The 18830-nt window shown below is 52.9% G+C and overlaps 1 protein-coding gene across 1 annotated transcript; it reads left to right on the top strand.

Annotated features, from left to right (window-relative positions):
* Positions 1–116: 116 nt before the first annotated feature.
* Positions 117–8017, top strand: ISLR2 (immunoglobulin superfamily containing leucine rich repeat 2). Its single transcript, XM_081101581.1, has 3 exons — positions 117–147; positions 3022–3129; positions 4529–8017. Exons 2-3 carry the CDS (start codon positions 3123–3125, stop codon positions 6778–6780), a joined length of 2259 nt encoding a protein of 752 aa, XP_080957707.1. The 5' UTR covers positions 117–147; positions 3022–3122; the 3' UTR covers positions 6781–8017.
* The last annotated feature ends 10813 nt before the right edge of the window (positions 8018–18830 follow it).

The following is an 18830-nucleotide window of genomic DNA, read 5'->3' as shown; positions in this document are numbered from 1 at the left end:
ACGACCAGCGCTCAATCTTCTGGCTGAGCTCGGAGGCTGAACCCGGAGTCGTGGCTCCTACCCCAGTTATTGGCGGACCTTGCCAGGAGCAACTCGGGCTTCAGGCTGCCGGGTCAGGCACTGGGCTCTCCGTCGTCGATGGCTGGGGTAAGGGTTGTCTATCCCGAGGGCACGCTCAGGGAACAAAAGCGCTCGCTGGAGAGTGGGCGGGAACCACAGGAGCCCGTGGGAGTCCGCGCCCTCTCTGGGTGGCCACTGCGCCCTTAGCCGCGGTCCTGGCGCCTGGAGCCCTACCTCCTGCTGAATTCGCCCGGCTTCTGCAGCCCCGGCAGGAAAGCAAGGGAAAGGTTTTTTCTTGTCCCGCGGGTCCCGAAGGTTCCGGGTCGCTGGCGGGACGAGTCCCTGCGGTCCAGGGAAACACTCTGCGGAGAGTAAGCGAAACCATTCTCACTTCCACTCCCCAGCCTCTGTCTTACAGTCCCTCAACCCTTCCAAGATGTCCCCTGCTCTCCCGCCTCTGCGTCCACCTCCTCGCAAAAAGAACTAGGAGAGAGGAGGAAACTGCGTGGGGGGTCCACAAGCCAGGCGTGTACTCGCGGAGCCTGGATCCCTACCTCCGCGCCAGGCGCCCCGCCCCCACCCAGGAAAGGCTCCAGAACTCGCCATCCCGGCCTGACTCTTCATTTTCGAAGCTGGGCTCTGCCTCCCCCAGACCCCTCTTCCCGGGCCAAGGATTTTTGAATCGCCTCTTCAGGGCTCCCAAGACGCAGACAACACTCGTAGGGAGACCCCCTTACTCCGCAGACAAAGAGACTTTGCCCAGGTCCGCCGGCTGCGCCACTCCCCAACCCAGCCAGGCCCAAACCGCAGGGACGCACTTCCGAACTATGGACCCTTCCCCACATCCCACCACTGGCTCGAGGGGCTCTCACCCCTTCAACACTCCCCTCTGGGTCGGCTGTGGGGACTACAGTAGTAGGAGGAATGAAGTTCTGGCTCTGAGTCTGGGCTGAGCGAAAGCGCTGGTCCCAGCCCTCTTGGCCTCCTGTAGCGGCTGTAGGAGGTGGAGAAAGGGAGGAACGCGGAGTGTGGGTGCGCCAGCCGGTCCATATTTAATTTACAAAGGATCCTCGGATCCCGGATCCGGTGATCTCTTTAGATGCAGCACTCACCGCTCGGCTCTCTCCCCCACCTCCTAGCTCATTAAAATGCCCCACATTTAAATCTGAAAATTGAGCTTCTCAGAGGGCCCTAACACCCACCGCCAGAGACCACCCGCCCCCCAGCCCGGGGTGAGGACTGGGGGCCTAGGACGACCCGGAAGCTCAGTGTCCACGAAAGGACTGGGGAGCTCGAGAGCTTTGTGTGTGTCCGGGAGCCTGTACCCATTTTCTAATTCGGGCCAGCAACGCTGTCTCCAGGGTCGTAGTGGGCAGTGCAGGGGGGCAAGAATCAATTTTTAGCCAAATTCCTGTTACCTCCGCCCCTCTGCTTCCTGGTCGCTAAAATAAATGTCGGGGTTTAGCCAGAGACAACGAGTGAGAGTCGGAAACAGCGAGTACTGTATGTCGAGGCTGGCTGTTGTGTGAGACACTGGAAGGTGGAGAGCGGTACAGACTGTGGACACCCTGGGTGGGGTTGGCGGTGTGTTTGCTTGTGAGGCTGTGAAGAAGATATCAAGATATCGGTATTCCCAGTCCACTGTGCTCAAGAAGAGCAGACGTTTTGTAGCCATCCCTTTTGGTGCTGCTGCCCCACGCACCCTTCGCCTCTAGCTGTCAAGACCTGAGGGTGAGGCGTTGGATGCGCTCCGGCAAGCTTCCTGGGAGCGGAGTCTGACACCCACGCGCCCCGTCTGGCCCCTCTTGGCGGCGCGCACAAGTCTGAGGGCTGGGCAGTGGGTTTCAGCGCTAGTGTAGCCACAAAAGACCAAACGTAGGGTCGGCTTGAAAGGCTGGGCAGGGTAGGCTGTGGACTGCGGGGGTGGGCGGGGGCATGTGGGGAGGAGGCTTTGCTTCCCCAGTACGCACTGCAGGGCCAGGCGTTCGAGTAGCCGGGTTGGACGGGCGGGGCCGGGGAGGGGCGGGGCTGGGGACGGGGGAGAGAGACCTAGGCTTGAATCGCCCAGATCCTAGCAAAAATGGTAGGGAGGGTGAGATGCTCTGCTAACACTATCAATTATGCATCGTGTTGAATGTGGCTTCAGGGAGGAGGCGGCTAGCGGGGGTGGGGATGGTGGTGGGGTATGGGAAGGAAGGGTACACGCAAGCCCGGCCCATCCCACTCGAGGTCTGTCTGCCTCCCTACCTACATTTGCAAAAAGAGTTTAAATGCAAAACACGACCCTCTTTCGTTGTGCTCCTTGCCTTCCCCCAAATTCCTCCAGGATGGTTTGTCTCACGTATTGCGGGGTGTGTAAGCGGCTCGGATTCAATTAGCGGCGAAGCTCACGGGCCCTGGCGGCCCCGCTGTTCGGGTGAGTACGCATGAATGTGTGTGTGTGCGAGATGGGGAAATGGTGAGTGTCCTGGTTGAAGGTGTGTGCCTTTGAAAATGTGTGTGACCGTAGTGAGAGCTCAACACATCAACGCGATGACTACATGATAGATAATTATCACACGAGGGAATGAGGGTATGTGCTAATGTGTGTGTGGGGGGGGGCGGGGGGGCAGGGGGGGCGATGTGATAAGGACCAGCGGTAATGTCTGCAGATGTGTAAGTGTGGGGGGACATGGATTATGGGGTGCGGTGGACTGGAAAGGGCCCAGCCGAGGGCTGTGGGTGTGGGGGCCAAAAGTGTCTCTGCCAGGGTAGAGCCTCTGTGGCGTTAACAAACGTAGAGAATGCTGGAGGTGGGAGAGGCTGTGCGCGTCCCCGCCAAGCCGGGAGCGCGCAGAAGGACTCTTCAATCTGCAGCCAGGGAGAGGTGGAGGGAACGGACACGAAAGGAAAAACTGAAGTGGGGCTGCAGGGCCAGGGGAGACCCCAGACTTACCCGTCCCTCTTCCGTCTTCCCCACAGTCGCAGCAACAGATGTGGGAAGCGCCCTTGGGCTGTCGTCTCTGAGAAGTCAAGTCTGGAGAAGGGGTTGAAGCCCCAGGCAGTTCTTGGGGAGACAACAAATGGCGGGTAAGCCTCAGACTGCCCCACAACCTCCCTCCAGGTGGGGGTAGACCCGGCCTAACTTGCTGTACCCAGTGAGACAAGGGAGAGAGGGGGAGGAGCTTTCCCCTGGGAGGAAAGGTGGAGTGAGGGGCAAGGGTTCCCAAAGATAGGGCGTCTCAGCAAACCTGCCTTGGAGCCCTAGGCGGGAATGGCGGTCTGTGTGTAAGTGCATGTGTGTGGCTGAGGATAAGAAGATTTTATTGGAGAGGGGGCTCTGGGGCATTCTAGAGCTGCAGAAAAGGAGCAGAATCTTGAACCTTCTCCTACTTAGCTAGTGTCCTGGGTGAAGGTGTGTGCCTTTGAAAATGTGTGTGACCAAAAATGTGTGTGGCAGTCCCCAGGACCCATGGGCTAGGCTAGGGACCCCTCTGCTCCCTTGGAGCTGCCTGGGCTCTGCTGTAGGGGCACAGGAGGGTTAGTAATGTTCCTACAATGCTCCTGATCCATGCATACAGGAGGACCTCCTTCCTCAGATGGAAGGCTGACTGAGCACCCCCAGTTCTCCCCTGACGGAGCTGCAACCCAGAGCAGGCAGCTTAGGTCAGGCAGCTTAGGTCGCAGCAGCTGAGGGGCCTGCCAGCAGGCTTCCTTACCCGTTCTCCACATTGCTGCTCCACTGGGATTTCAGTCTCAGTGGAGGGCTGTATGCAAGCGCTGGTGCACCTTGTGTCCCTGTGTGGGGGTAGGTTTGCATGAGGGCTTGTGTCGTGTGTCCGATTTAATTCCTACAGTGACTAGGAAAGCGTTTTGCACCGTTGTGGAGAACGCTATACAAATGCTAGGTTGGGCTGAGAGAACAATGAGGTCTCAAGTGCATATTGTGTTCATGTCTGAGTGCCTCTGTTTGTGTGTCTACGAAATGTGTTGTGTACCTCTAAATCCCTGCAGAAGTTGGTGGTTTGATGGTAGTGCCCAGCGTGTTTGTATTGTGGTTCGCCTGTATGGGCGTGTGTGCAAGTGCTGCACATGGGACAAAGAGTACAGGGAGGACACCGGTCACGGACAAAAATACCCTTTCTGTGTATCCCTTTCAGGGGATTAAACAAAAGCTTCGAAATTCAGTGCAGAGCCCAAGGCGACCAGCCGAGCCTGTGCAGAGGGACTAGGGTTAGGGGTAGACAGAGAAAATAGAGCCAGGTAGAAGGCCGCTGGAAAAGGAAGTCGGGGCTCCGAGAGGGAGCAAGCATTGAATCCTGAGGCTTTTATTGAGCTCCACCCATGCCCAAGAAACGCCCCTGGGCATAAAGGAGATTGGGGGGCGGGGAGCCACTCTAGGCTGCTTCTGTGAGGCAGAGCTTGATAGGAGAAGGGAGCTGGGGCTCAGGAGTCACCTTCTCCCCTCTTCCCCCGCTTCCCCCTGCAGGATCCGCAGCGCTGCCCTTTGGAGCAGTATGGCTAGTGTGGGCGCTGCTGGGAGTGGCGGGAGCGTGCCCGGAGCCGTGCGCTTGCGTGGACAAATACTCGCACCAGTTCGCTGACTGCGCTTACAAGGAGCTTCACGAGGTGCCTGAAGGATTGCCGGCCAACGTGACCACGCTTAGTCTGTCCGCCAACAAGATCACCGTGCTTCGGCGCGGTGCCTTTGCCAACGTCACGCAGGTCACGTCGCTGTGGCTGGCGCACAATGAGGTGCGCACTGTGGAACCGGGCGCGCTGGCCGTGCTGAGCCAGCTCAAGAACCTCGACCTGAGCCACAACCTTATATCCAGCTTCCCCTGGAGCGACCTGCGTAACCTGAGCGCGCTGCAGCTGCTCAAAATGAACCATAACCGCTTGGGCTCGCTTCCTCGGGACGCACTCGGTGCTCTGCCCGACTTGCGCTCCCTGCGCATCAACAACAACCGGCTGCGTACGCTGGCTCCCGGCACCTTCGACGCGCTAAGCGCACTGTCACATCTGCAGCTCTATCACAACCCTTTCCATTGCGGTTGCAGCCTTGTGTGGCTGCAGGCCTGGGCCAAGAGCACTCGAGTCTCGCTACCTGAGATTGATTCCATTGCGTGCGCCACACCAACCGCGCTGCAGGGCGTTCCTGTGCACCGATTGCCCGTCCTGTCCTGTGCACCACCCAGTGTGCGTCTGAGTGCCGACCAGCCTATCGAGGCGTCCGGCAGCCCCTTGCGTGCTGGCATGGCTCTCATGCTACACTGCGTCGCCGAAGGACACCCTACGCCCCGCCTGCAATGGCAACTTCAGATCCCGGGTGGCACCGTAGTCTTAGAGCCGCCGGTCTCGAGCTGGGAGGACTACGGGGTCGGGGACCGGGTAGAAGACGGGGAGGAGGGAGGAGATGGGGAGGGGCCGTCGCAGACGGAGGCTCCAACTCCGTCTCCGGCACCAGCTTGGCCCGCGCCTCCAGCAACCCCACGCTTCCTGGCACTCACAAACGGCTCCCTGTTGGTGCCCCTCCTGAGTGCCAAGGAGGCAGGCATCTACACATGCCGTGCCCACAACGAGCTGGGCGCCAACTCCACGTCGGTACGCGTGGTGGTGTCGGCAGCTGGGCCCCCAAAGCACGCTCCTAGCGCCAGTGGGGACCCGGATGTGCAGGCCCCAACCTCTGAACGCAAGTCCACAGCTAAAGGCCGGGGCAACAGCGTCCTACCCTCCAAGCCCGAGGGCAAAATCAAAGGCCAAGGCCCAGCCCGGGGTAGCATCCCTGGGGAGACTGAGGCGGGGCCGGAGGAGGAGGCAAGGGAGGGAGAGGAGGTGGAAGACCAGGTCTCTGCGGACCCGGTGGTGGAGCAGCGCTGTGGCCACGGGGACCCCTCACGGTACGTGTCCAATCACGCGTTCAACCAGAGCGCCGATCTGAAGCCGCACGTCTTTGAGCTGGGTGTCATCGCGCTGGACGTGGCGGAGCGCGAGGCTCGGGTGCAGCTGACGCCGCTGGCGGCGCGCTGGGGCCCTAGGCCTGGTGGGGCTGCGGGAGTTGGGCGGCTTGGGCAGCGACCCCTGCGCCGGCTCTATCTGTGCCCAGCGGGGGGCGGTGCAGCAGTTCAGTGGTCTCAGGTGGAGGAGGGCGTCAACGCCTACTGGTTCCGCGGCCTGCGGCCTGGCACCAACTACTCCGTGTGCCTGGCGCAGGCAGGCGAGGCCTGCCACGTGCAAGTGGTGTTCGCTACCAAGAAGGAGTTGCCCTCCCTGCTGGTTATCGTGGTGGTGAGCGTGTTCCTTCTGGTGCTGGCCACTGTGCCCTTGCTGGGCGCCGCCTGCTGCCATCTGCTGGCCAAACACCCGGGGAAGCCCTATCGTCTGATCCTGCGGCCGCAGGTTCCCGACCCCATGGAGAAGCGCATCGCCGCCGACTTTGATCCGCGTGTCTCCTACCTTGAGTCCGAGAAAAGCTACCCACCAGGCGGCGAAGCAGGCTGCGAGGAGCCAGAGGAGGCTCCCGGGGAGGGCCTTGACGAAGAGGCGGAGGAGGGGGACTCGGGTGGGGACTTGCAGAGGGAGGAGAGCCTGGCCGCCTGCTCGCTGGTGGAGTCCCAGTCCAAGGCCAACCAAGAGGAGTTCGAGGTGGGCTCCGAGTACAGTGACCGGCTGCCCCTGGGTGCCGAGGCGGTCAACATTGCCCAGGAGATTAACGGCAACTACAGGCAGACGGCGGGCTGAACTCCTGCCCGCCCTGCCCTCCCAGTCTCACCTCCACCTTGGGTGCCTGGGAGCGGAAACCTAGGGCTGGCAGGATTTACACCCCCCCCCCCCCACACACACACACTTCCTCTGCCCTTTCACCACCACCACCCCAATCTTACTCTTGGCGACTTCTAGTGGGGAGTGGAACCATTTCACCAGTCCCCACGCACCCACGATCGTCATTGACCTTGCGGGCTGAATTCCCTCTGGCAAGCACAGTTTTCTGCTCCTCTCTCCTCGTATAAGACACCATCGCTGAGCATGAGGCGAAATCCAGGCCTCTCCACTCCTACGCAACTATCTCGGAAATCTGCCCCGCAGCCCGCCCACTGTGAGCCGTGCAGCCAGAGTAAATGGGAGAAGGCGCTGGAAACAACTGAAAGTTAACACTGTGGCGCCGGGTTTGGCCCGGTGCTCCCAACCGACGTCCCTACCGTGGAGCGCCCTGAGGTTCCACCTCACTCCTACCCTGCCCTTTCTGGGGTGCATATCCTAGAAGCCAGGGTTCGGTGACAACTCCCTAGTTTTTAGTTTCAAAGCCCCCTTGCGACTGGGAACCAAACCCTTCTGCTCCCCCGCCCTCCTCTGCTTCTGACCAGCTGGAGCCGAGCCTGGTGCCTGGGGCGCCTTTCGGCTTCGCGTTCGGATTTTCATATTCTCGTTGTTTTCCAAGACAGCGACACTCCGGTCCGGTGCTAACACTTTTCCCAGCTTCTGGGAAATTGTGTGTGTGTGTGTGTGTGTGTGTGTGTGTGTGTGTGTGCGCGCGCGCGCTGTGGGGCGAGGGACCGTTTCTCCCCACCCCCGCGCCCTCTCACCTAACTTAAAGCGCCTCGGAACCGCGAACCTATTTTCCACCGAGGGTACGGGCTTGGTCCCGAGCCAATTTCGTTGTGGATGAGTTGGGTTTTCCAGAGATCAGTGCACTGGACAGCTTCGCTTCCGCTGCTGCTCGGGGCCCAGACTCAGCTCAAGAAGCTCCGGGCCCATAGGAAGTAACTGGCCTCCCGGGCCTGGTCCCTCGTGGGGCGTCCGCCCCGGTTCCCGCAGAGCCCGGTTCCCGCAGAGCCCGGTTCCCGCAGCCGGACCCTCGGTCTTCCCCGCCCCGCCCCCCTCCACGACTATAGTATTTGCCTGGCGCGTAGTCCGTAGACGTCTGTGTCCTGTAAAGTGTGACCGTGCAGTGTAGGGGGCGGGCGGGCAGGCAGGTGGGCAGGGAGGGAGGGAGGGAAGGAGAGGAGAGGGCAGAAGCGTTGCGGCGACTCTGGCTGGGCTCCTTTTTAGTTCTTGAAGGAAAGAGTCGGGGTAGGGGTGGGGGTTTCGGACGTCAGGACCAGCCGGGTCCGCGAAATGTAGCACAAGTGCGGCCCAGGGCGGAGTACCCCCGGGGCGCGCCCTTTTCTAGAGGCGTGTCTGTGTGTACACAGTCAATAAAACAATCGATTTGAACTGGGCTCGGTGACTCTTTGTCAGCGGACTGAGGGAGGAAGCCTGGGGGAGGGTGCCCGAGGAAACCGCAGAAGGAAGGCGCCCGGAGGCCCCTCCCGTTGGGATCCTTTGTGAAATCGCGTGTTTGTTTGTCCCGGGATTTTGTCAGTGTTTACAGCCGGCGCCTGCTCCCCGTGCCTCCAGTGTGTGGGGGACGGGGGAGCTGGGGGAAGGCGGAGTGAGTGAGATGGGCTCGCAAGGACGGGGGGTGGGGGGGTGGGGGGGCGTGTCTCTGCAGATTGAACATAAGAAACTCTGGGGCAGCGGTTCTCAACCTGTGGGTCGCGACCCCTTTGGCGGTAGAACGACCCTTTCACAGGGGTCGCCTAAGACCATCCTGCATATCAGATATTTACATTACGATTCATAACAGTAACAACATTACAGTTATGAAGTAGCAACGAAAATAATTTTATGGTTGGGTCACAACATGAGGAACTGTATTTAAAGGGCCAGAAGGTTGAGAACCACTGCCTGGGGTGTGAGTAGATGTGTGTCTGCACAATTCTCCTTGGGTTGATCCTGTCACTGTCATGGGGTGTGGCTGTGTGTGTGTGTGTGTGTGTGTGTGTGAGAGAGAGAGAGAGAGAGAGAGAGAGAGAGAGAGAGAGAGAACTGCCTAGTTTCTGTCTCAACACTAGCCTCTTAAAGTCTCTGAGAAGCCAGTGGAGAGATTCACAGGAAAGACTTCTGTGGCTTGCACAAAAGAAGTCACAAATAACTAGCTACAGAGCAGGCAAATGATAGAGAGCAGAGAAGGGGCAACCTGGCAAGTTGATTCCACAGAACAAGTTGGTACCTTTAGCCCAGGAGCCTAGTGCCTGTGCAGGACTGTTGGGGGGGGGGGGGGGAGGAGGGGATTGCTTAGTGAATGGTTCATGGACAACTGTAAGGGTGTGCGAGGCTGCCAGGTGGGCTAAGGTGGAATCAGGTTGAAAGCACACTGATTTAATAGACTCAGAAAGGGGGTTCCTTGGGTGGGCACAGGAGAGACAGAGGGGTCCACAGTGGGTGCTGTGCTCTGGATCAAGATCAGCCTAAAGTACTGTGGTTTGACTGGCTGTGTGTTTCAGCTAAATCTCCCTGTAGGACAGGGAGTGGCCAGGAACGGAGATGGAAGAGGAAAAGAATAGAAATGAGGGGAGCAAATGAAGCTTCCATCCTACTCCCTCTGTGGGTGCTAGGACCAGTCCAGGCTGGGGACCAGGCCCAAGTCCAGACACCCAGCAGCTATCCAAGCCTGTGTCCTGGCAGAGGTGGTGACTGACACTCCCTAGGACTGGGCCCAGGTTCCCTGCGCAGACCAGCAAAGCTTTCCTAGGGGAAAATTCCCTTCTGAGAGCCACAGCCCAAGCCTTGCCTCTGGAGCCTACCCCCCTGTCAGGGACACAGCTCAGGAATATAATCTTTTAGGAAAGGACTGATTTATTCCATCTGAAAATGCTGCCTTTGAGCTGGGACAGGGACTGGCCCAGTTCATATGACTGGTTTAGGAATCCACCCACACGATTTTATTTGGGCACAAGCCCCAGGTGCTTATTGTTTTGGTCCCACCCAATCGTCTGTCCAAGGGAATGGGGGGAAGGGAAGAAGAGATCCTTCCTGTCCCCTCTAGGATTCTGAGTACCCCCCAGGGAAATGTGCAGAGATGCTGAGGGGTCTGTCACTTCTTTGTTTTGGGCCAAGCTTCCTAAGGATGGACACACACTGCTCATCTAGGCCTCATGCTCCCTGAGCAAGGTCAGGCCCAAGGCTTTGCCCATAAGACAGGAATGGGTGGGTGCTGGAGATAAAAGACCAGTGTGCCATGACACTCCACTGACTGCCCATTGAGATATCAGTCCTCTCAGAACTCTCCCATTTCTGTCTCAACGTTTGGCACAAAATGGTCCCCAGCCTCTGGCCTTCCTTCTTGTCTCCTTTTAAATTGTATTCTTTCATTTCCTTCCCCTCTCTCCTCTTTGGTCTCTTTTTCTTTCTGCCTCTCCTTTTTCCCCTCCCTCAAGAATTTCATAAAATCCAAGGGTTGAAATGATGAGGAAAATAAGATGGGGGGGGGGGGGTGGGTGGGGGCGGTTAGCAGCCTGACTCTGTACCTAGTTAATCAGTGTCCCCAGTGCACATTCTGGTTAGCCTATGGTCGAGTCGCTGCCCCTTCCTTAATTGTCTGGTCTTGCAAGACCTATTTACCTAAATACTCCCATTTTACAGAGGCCATAAACCATGAACCATACACCCCCCAGAGGGGGTATCAGCGCTGGCCCAGGCCAGGCCTTTAGGTCCCCCATCCCAACACACAGGCATTTTTGCAAAGTCCTCGAAAGATCCGGAAGTCTGATCCTTATTTGGGGAACAAAGAGGCCAAAGAGTATAAAGAGAAAGTTTCCTCCATATTGGTTTACTCAGGATTTGGAAACAGGCTTCCCTGAGTCATGGTACTAGTACATCTGGAAATAAATGGTTTTTTTCCTGTGTCTCCAAGTACTCCTGTGTGTGTATTTTCCGGTCATCTGGTAAATTCTGTAACAGAAAGGGACCCTGAAGACTTGCTAATCTATTTACCCACTTGGGGTTCATTCTTTTTCTACATTATCCCCATTATTAGGCAGTTGTACTCACAGAGTTGGGAGCTCACTATTCATGCCCTCCCTTCAAGGAGCCAATTGTTGAGCAGTGTAACGTGTGTCTCTTCCTCAAGTAACCCCTAAGCCTGACTCTGTCACTGGCATGTGCCCTGTGAGAACCTGCAGAGGTTTGGAGGTGTAATCCCCACCTCCATCCCTCATTCCAGAGGTCCCAAGCTTTCCATTCACAGAAATTTTTTGAGCATCTAGTGCATCAGGTGCTGTGCTGGCTTAGCTTTCTCCAATGTGTTTTGTCAGAAAACTGATTTGGATGCAACATGGGAATGGAGTCTAATGGGTTGAAGACTATGTGTGTGTATGTGGGGGGAGGGGGTAATTGGAAAATAGAGAATGCAATAAGACAGCAACAGCCTTGGTACTCAGAACAATTTATCAGGGGCAGTCATTCTCTGAGCTGTAGAAACCAGATGCCCTGCCTAGGAAGTGGCCTTGAATCATATCGGAAACCTGCCTGCAGAAAGGTGACATGAAAGGAGTGCCTCCCACTCCAGTGTCTCCTAAAAGATCAGTAGGAATAAAGACCATCCAAGATCATTTGAGAACGCCCATTAATATAAAAGGACAAAGGGAGGTACTGCTTCACTGAGGAAGAAGCAGCTGTGTGGGGTCCTCTGCTTCCTAATCTGGTGCCTGGAATGCAACTCTCCACCCATGACCTCCGAATAACAACCACAGCTAAAGCTAACATCTCTAAGGTTACTTGAATGAGTAAGTGTTTGGACTGTTACTCCCTCGTGGTGATGGTAACCTCAGTCTGAGGGCCATGCATTTCGGCAGGTAAAGGAAAGGAGGTGACTGCCTCACCTCAGACTTAACATCAGAGCCTCAGTTATGAGGCTCTCCACAGGGGAAGGGGGACATGTAGTCTGCACAACCAGAGGCACCATCAGCAGAGAAAAAACCACGCTGCATGGACACTGAGCAAGCGAAACTGGAGGGCCTTTCCCTTTCAGAAATGAGGTGTGTTCTTCACTGAAAAAGCCAAGCCCAGGCACAGGGATCTAGGCCTCATGTAGAGGCCATAAGTTGCCAAGTCTGACCTAACAAATAGTACCTTTACCTTGTAAATCTCCAGCATAAAGATATTTGACAAGAGCGATTCTGCGGGAAAATTGGGGATGGAGCAAGCAGAGCCATTTCAGCTGTACTATGCCAATTAACTGATTGCATTTGCAACACACCCATCCACACCACATATGTTCAATGACAAGATTTTGCATTAGGACTTAATAGAAATAACATTATATTGAAAATGAAAGATCTGCTGTGACTGGCATATAAAAAAGATTGAATAATGCTGGGAGTCTTGTCCAGCATCCCGGCTAGAAGGGTTCATGTATCTGGAGAAGGGGCTGCAGTAAATTATTAGAGTCTAGAGATGAACCATAATTTTGGAAGGCATTTTGGGGAGCCAGAGGAGACTTAGCTAAAGAAACCAAGTCCTCCTGTCTCTCTGGAATCCTTGCTTTTTATTAATACAGCGGTTCTCAACCTGTGGGTCGTGACTCCTTTGGGGGTGGAACGACCCTTTCACAGGGGTCGCCTAAGACCATCAGAAAACACATATATAATTACATATTGTTTTTGTGATTAATCACTATGCTTTAATTATGTTCAATTTGTAACAATGAAATTGGGAGTCACCACAACATGAGGGACTGTATTAAAGGGTCGAGGCATTAGGAAGGTTGAGAACCACTGCTTTAATTAACACAAATTGTCCTAAAGCAAGGTAGATATACATATCAAAGGCAAGGTTTAGTATACAGAATCCATTGTCAGATTGGAGGAACTGCCTATGGCTGTTCAGGTGTTTGGCCAGTAGGAGGCAATAACATGTAGATTAAAATGCCCTCAGCTGTCTGGCAGCAAGCAATCATCTATGCCCGTGGCCGGCAAACCGAGGCTGGCTAGCCACATGCGACTCTTTGGCCCCTCGAGTGTGGCTCTTCCACAAAATACTACATGCGGGCGTGCACGTACAGTGCGATTGAAACTTCGTGGCCCATGCGCAGAAGTCAGTTTTCGGCCTGGACGAGTCTATTTTGAAGAAGTGGCGTTAGAAGAAGTGGGGGGTGTTGGTCCATCGGGCGACAGGAGACACGGCACAGGCGGGCCGCGGGATACGCCTCACGGGGGAGGAACATTGTTTTGAGGTACGTTCGCTGAGTTCGACCCCTTCCAACTCTCCCATCCACACTCGTCTATCTGAAACAAGTATACAAGAGGAGTGTGGATGGGAGAGTTGGAAGGGGCCAACCTCAGCGAACGTACCTCAATCAGATTGAGGTCGTTTTTAGCAAAGGCTAGTTTAAGAGTACCCTAATTAAGTTAATAACAATGTACCTACCTATATAGTTTAAGTGTAAAAAATTTGGCTCTCAAAAGAAATTTCAGTCATTGTACTGTTGATATTTGGCTCTGTTGACTAATGAGTTTGACGACCACTGATCTATGGAAATCTTTAGGGGTGGGGAAATGCCCTTAGTCATTTTCAGCAGGTAATCCTCAAGGTTCCATCAACATTTTGATGAGACTTCTTGCATTTATGACATGATGGAATTAGCTTCTGGCAGAATAATACAATGTCTTGCATTTAGTTCAAAATATGGCCAGTAATACTAGAGAGAATTGATATAGATTTTTTTTTTAAGTCATCCAAACACCCATGATGGGTAGAAAATAAAACCAACTTTGTTGGGTTAAATTAGTTGGAAAGACTTTGTGTCACCCTTTGGTTGAATTGTGCTAATTGTGTGTGCTTTGGACATGTGAATGTAAGCTTAATAATTAAGTTTAAGTCCACATGGAATAAGGAGAATAAAAGTGAATATATATATACACAGTGGCCAGATTATTATGACCACCTGATGTTTGTAGGCAAATTAGCTATAATTTTGCGCTGAAGTTGCTTGAGGGCCAGACAATTATAAATAGGGAAGCAGGTTGTTTACCATGACAGTAGAAGTGATTTTTTTCTGAAGATATGGGTAAACTACGCGATTTAACAGCCTTTGAATGTGGAATATATATTATTATATGAGTGGCCAGATTATTATGACTACCTGACGTTTGTAGGCAAATTAGCCGTACACTGCATCGTATGGGATATGGAAGCCGAAGGCCTGTTTGAACACATTTGCTGTCTGCAGTTACCAAGATAAAATGTCTCCAATTTGTACAGGAACACAAGGATTGGACAGTCGAGCATTGGAAAAAAGTCATGTGGTCAGATGAATCACATTTCCAGTTGCATCATGCAGATGGCAGAGTGAGATTTTGGTGGAAACAGCATGAAAGCATGCACCCCACATGCATGAGTACAACCCTTCAAGCCGGTGTGGGCAGTGTTATGGTTTGGGGCATGTTTTCCTGGCATGATTTGGGCCCTTTAATTTGTGTGGAACAACGTCTGAATAGCACAACATACCTAAGTATCATTGCTGATCAAGTTCATTCTATCATGTTGATGGCGTATCCCAATGGAGATGGCTTCTTCCAACAAGACAATGCGCCATGCCACCGTGCTTGTATTGTGCAGGAGTGGTTTCAAGAACATGAGGAAGACTTTACCTTGCTTAGGTGGCCCCCACAATCACCAGATCTCAATTCAATTGAGCATTTGTGGGACGAAGTTAAAAGAGCCATCAGGCAGCTGGTTCCACAACCATCAAATCTCACAGAACTGGACAGTGCTATTCATCAGGCATGGTATCAGATTCCTCACATCACCTTTCAACATCTCGTGGAGTCAATGCCAAGAAGAATCGCCACAGTATTGAAGGCAAAGGTGGCCCAATGAAGTACTGATGGGGTGGTCATAATAATCTGGCCACTCACGTTCAAATATATCCCATGTTCAAAGGCTATTAAATCGCATTGTTTACCCATATCTTCAGAAAAAAATCACTTCTACTGTTGTGGTAAACAACCTGCTTCCCTATTTATAATGGGCTGGCCCTCTAGCAACTTCAGCGTGAAATTATAGCTAATTTGCTAACAAATGTCAGGTGGTCATAATAATCTGGCCACTCATTATGTGTGTGTGTGTGTGTGTGTGTGTGTGTGTGTGTGTGTGTATATATATATATATATATATATATATATATATATATATATATATATAAAACTAGAGGCCCGGTGCATGAAATTCATGCACTGGGGAGGGTGTCCCTCAGCCCAGCCTGCACCCTCTCCAATCTGGGACCCCTCGGGGGATGTCTGACGGCAGTTTAGGCCCGATCCCAGCCTAAACTGGCAGTCGGACATCCCTCTCACAATCGTGGACCACTGGCTCCCAACTGCTCGCCTGCCTGCCTGCCTGCCTGATTGCCCCTAAGTGCTTCTGCCTGCCAGCCTGATCACCCCCTAATCACTCCCTCACCAGCCTGATCGACTCTTAACTGCTCCCCTGCCAGCCCAGTTGCCCCCAACTGACCTCCCTCCCCTGTAGGCCTGGTCACCCCCAACTGACCTCCCCTGATGTCCTGGTCATCCCTGATGCCCCCCCCCCCCACCAGCCTGATCACCCCTCACTGCCTCTGCGTGCCGGCCTGATCGCCCCTAACTGCTCCCCCTGCCGACCTGGTTGCTCCTGATGGCCCCTCCGCTGGCCTGGTCACCCCACGCAGCCTGCTTGTTCAGTCATTTGGTCATCCCTCACTAACCCCCCTGCTGGCCCGGTTGTAGGCAGCCATCTTGTGAGGGTTAATTTGCATATTACCTCTTTATTATATAGGATATATTTGTTAATCCTCATACAAGAATATATATATATATTTTTATTTTTAGAGAGAATGGGAGGGAAGGAGGGAGGAAGAGAGAGAGAGGGAGAGAGAGATGTGAGAGAAATACATCAATGGGCTGCCTCCTGAACCACCCCGACTGGGGCAGGGATCAAACCTGCAACCCAGGGGGCTGACTCTCTAACCACTGAGCAACACCAGCCAGTGCTCAATATATTTTTTTAAATGAGATGTTTGATCAGTTTCTTGGAGATACTCCCCTGAAGTTCTCTATCTTTCTGTTCCCACCTGGCTGGCTATTCACTAGCTCTGATACATTATTGCCAACCTGGCACTTCTATGTATCATCATCCTGCAAATTACCTTTGCCCTGTCCCATGTTGAACCTACTGTTTCCTGGATTTCTGTCTTTCTGCTTCTTGCTTTATCCCCTATTCCTTTTTTTTTTTTTAATCTTCTCCTGAGGATATGTTTTTCATTGATTTTTAGAGGAAGTGACAGGGAGGGAGGAGGTGGGCAGAGAGAGAGAAACATCCAAGTGAGAGAGACACAATGATTGGTTGCCTCCCTAATGTGCCCCTACCGAGACCAGGGAACCTGCAACTGAAGTTTGATCCCTTGCCTGGGAATCAAACCTGAGATGCTTGGGTTCAATGGCCAATTATCTAACCACTGAGCATACCGGCCAGGGCGCTTTATCCCCTCTTTTTTGGTTTACAAGACAGTGACCCAGCCACCCAGTCAGGTACCCTCTCTTTTTGATGGAGCATATTCTCTAAAGAAGCAGGAGAGGATCTTGGTTTTGTAGGGCCTAAAATGCAGTAATTGTCCAAATTACAAGTGATAGCACACACTTACTTAGAATGAGAAAAGAAATCACAACAAATTGCAATGTTTAAAATGTCACAAATGCCATAAACATCACAAATCCAGGAAATCAGTCTATCATTAAACTGTGACACAACTCTATAATAATTTCCTCCTGAAAGTTTAGTTGTATCTTTGATGATTTCTGTATGAGTTGAGATTCAATCAGAAGCACATCCCACCAGAAGGAAAAATTTCTGTCTGTCTATCTATCTATCTATCTATCTATCTATCTATCTATCTATCATCTATGGATTTGTTACAGGGCTTTGCTCTTACACATGGTGGAAACTGGTTAAGCATGCTTTATAAGGCTGTTGACTTTACATCTGCAGCTGGAGCTTGAAGTCAAGAGGACAGGCAGGGTGGAAAGGAAGATGAATGTAAAATGGGGGAGAGGAAGGACCAGCTGGAACACAAAAGCCTGAGCTGAGACCCACACGGACAGATTGGAACTGTCTCCACCCTGATGATGTGGATGTCCTGCAGGAAAACTGGTGCCCTACCTCGTATAGTTAAGGACACATATCCGCTCAGGAGTTAGAGAAGCTGAAGGAGGATCCTTGGGGAGGTGGAGCAATTGCAGGCCCTGCTGCTGCCCCACACTGAGGAGGTGAGCCAGCAGGAGGCAGCACCATGTGTAAGCTATAAAATGGCTGCTGCTTCCCCCCTGCCCTGAAGATCTCCCTCGAAAACATCTCTTGAGCCCTGGCCAGTTTGCTAAATCCTTAGTGTCGGCCCTAAGAGTGAAGGATCTCGGGTTCGATTTTGATCAAGGGCACGTACCTAGGCGGTAGGCTTGATCCCCAGCCCCAGTCAGGGTGTATGTGGGAGGAAACCAATTGATGTATCTCTCTTACATTGATGTTTCTCTCTGTGTGTCTCTCCTCCTCCCTTCCACTCTTTCTAAAAATCAATGAAAAAATATCCTTGGGTGAGGATTAACAAAGACAACAGCAATGACAACAAAAAACGTCTCTTATGGTCACCATCAATAGACACATAAGGAAGAGAATTCTGGGAAACACAGGAGCCAAATTAATTCATTAGCAAGCCACTAGTGCTTCTTTTTAATGATAATGATTTGATAACATTTTATATTTTTCATTGAGAGAATACAAAGGTAATTCAGTCTTTACTTTAGCATGTTTAATGAAAATTACTTTTCTATCATTTCCAGTCGAGATTCATAAAACATGGGACTTCACACAAGTAGACTTGGCATTTGATACTATTACAATTTTGTGTCCCACAGATGCAGGGATCCTGCTAAATTCTATTTCATGTGATTCCCACTTAAAGAGAGAAAAATAATTTGTTGGACAGAGAAAAAAGTGGCAGCCAAACTGGAAATAAAACTCAGGTGGGGAACATACACCTGGAATTACCAGCTGAGGTCCAACTGAAGAGGAGACTTATATCAAGGAAGGACAGAAAACACCTGGAGACAGGTAGGAAGGGTGAGGTCAAGTGAGGAGCTGACCCAGCTTCCAGGGGTGGAGGCCAAGAGTGAGGAGGGATCACTAAGGGAGGGTCTGTTCCTTCGGAAGATAGTGGCCTGAGGCCCAGAACCCAGGCTGGGCTCCACAGCCTAGAGCACCAGAGCCAAGACGAGACCGGCAGCCCATGTAACTTCCAGCCATGAAAGGTGGCCGGCCGCCACAGAGCCTGGAACTGGTATACCACAGCGGGTCAGAGAGAAAGCCAAGTTTTGTTTCTTTGTTTTTCTTTAAACCCAAAACACAGGAGTTTTCATTTTCAGCTACTCACCTGAGGCTTTGGTGCAGGGAGGAGATGTGGACTTGAGGTGCCTAAGGAGAGGCTGGGGTGGGAAGCATTGCAGAGAGATGTGGAAAAGCAGCCGCCAGGAGTATTTGGTCATAAGCCCCCAAACCTAAATGGCCATTTTTCTTGAGAGGAACTAGCCACTCCCAGTAGCCCCAGGGCAGGAAAAGGGGAAAAAAAAAATTCCTAAGTGATACAGCCTGTTCCATCTTCAGGAGCCCTGCCTGCCACACCCTTCATTTTGACTTTTTCAGAAGAAACAAAAGCAGAGGCAAAGCCTACGGGTTTGAACAGTCTCAGGAGTGCCAGTGACTGGATTGGGGGAGGGGCCGTCTATCCCACTATCCTGGGAACCAGACTGGTACTTCCCTGCACGCCCAGGAGAGTTAAAAACTTCAGGTTTCAAGCGGACCCCACTGGTCTCCATATAAGGATCTCTGTCCAGCCAAGGGCAAAGTAATATTTTGGGCCAGTCACAGAGTAGTAGCTCTGGGAC

This window comes from Myotis nattereri (genome assembly GCF_964212035.1).
Source record: "Myotis nattereri genome assembly, chromosome: 1".
NCBI classification, from domain to species: Eukaryota; Metazoa; Chordata; class Mammalia; order Chiroptera; family Vespertilionidae; genus Myotis; species Myotis nattereri.
The sequence above is the reverse complement of the archived record's forward strand: the minus strand, read 5'-3'. Positions and strand labels throughout refer to the sequence as shown.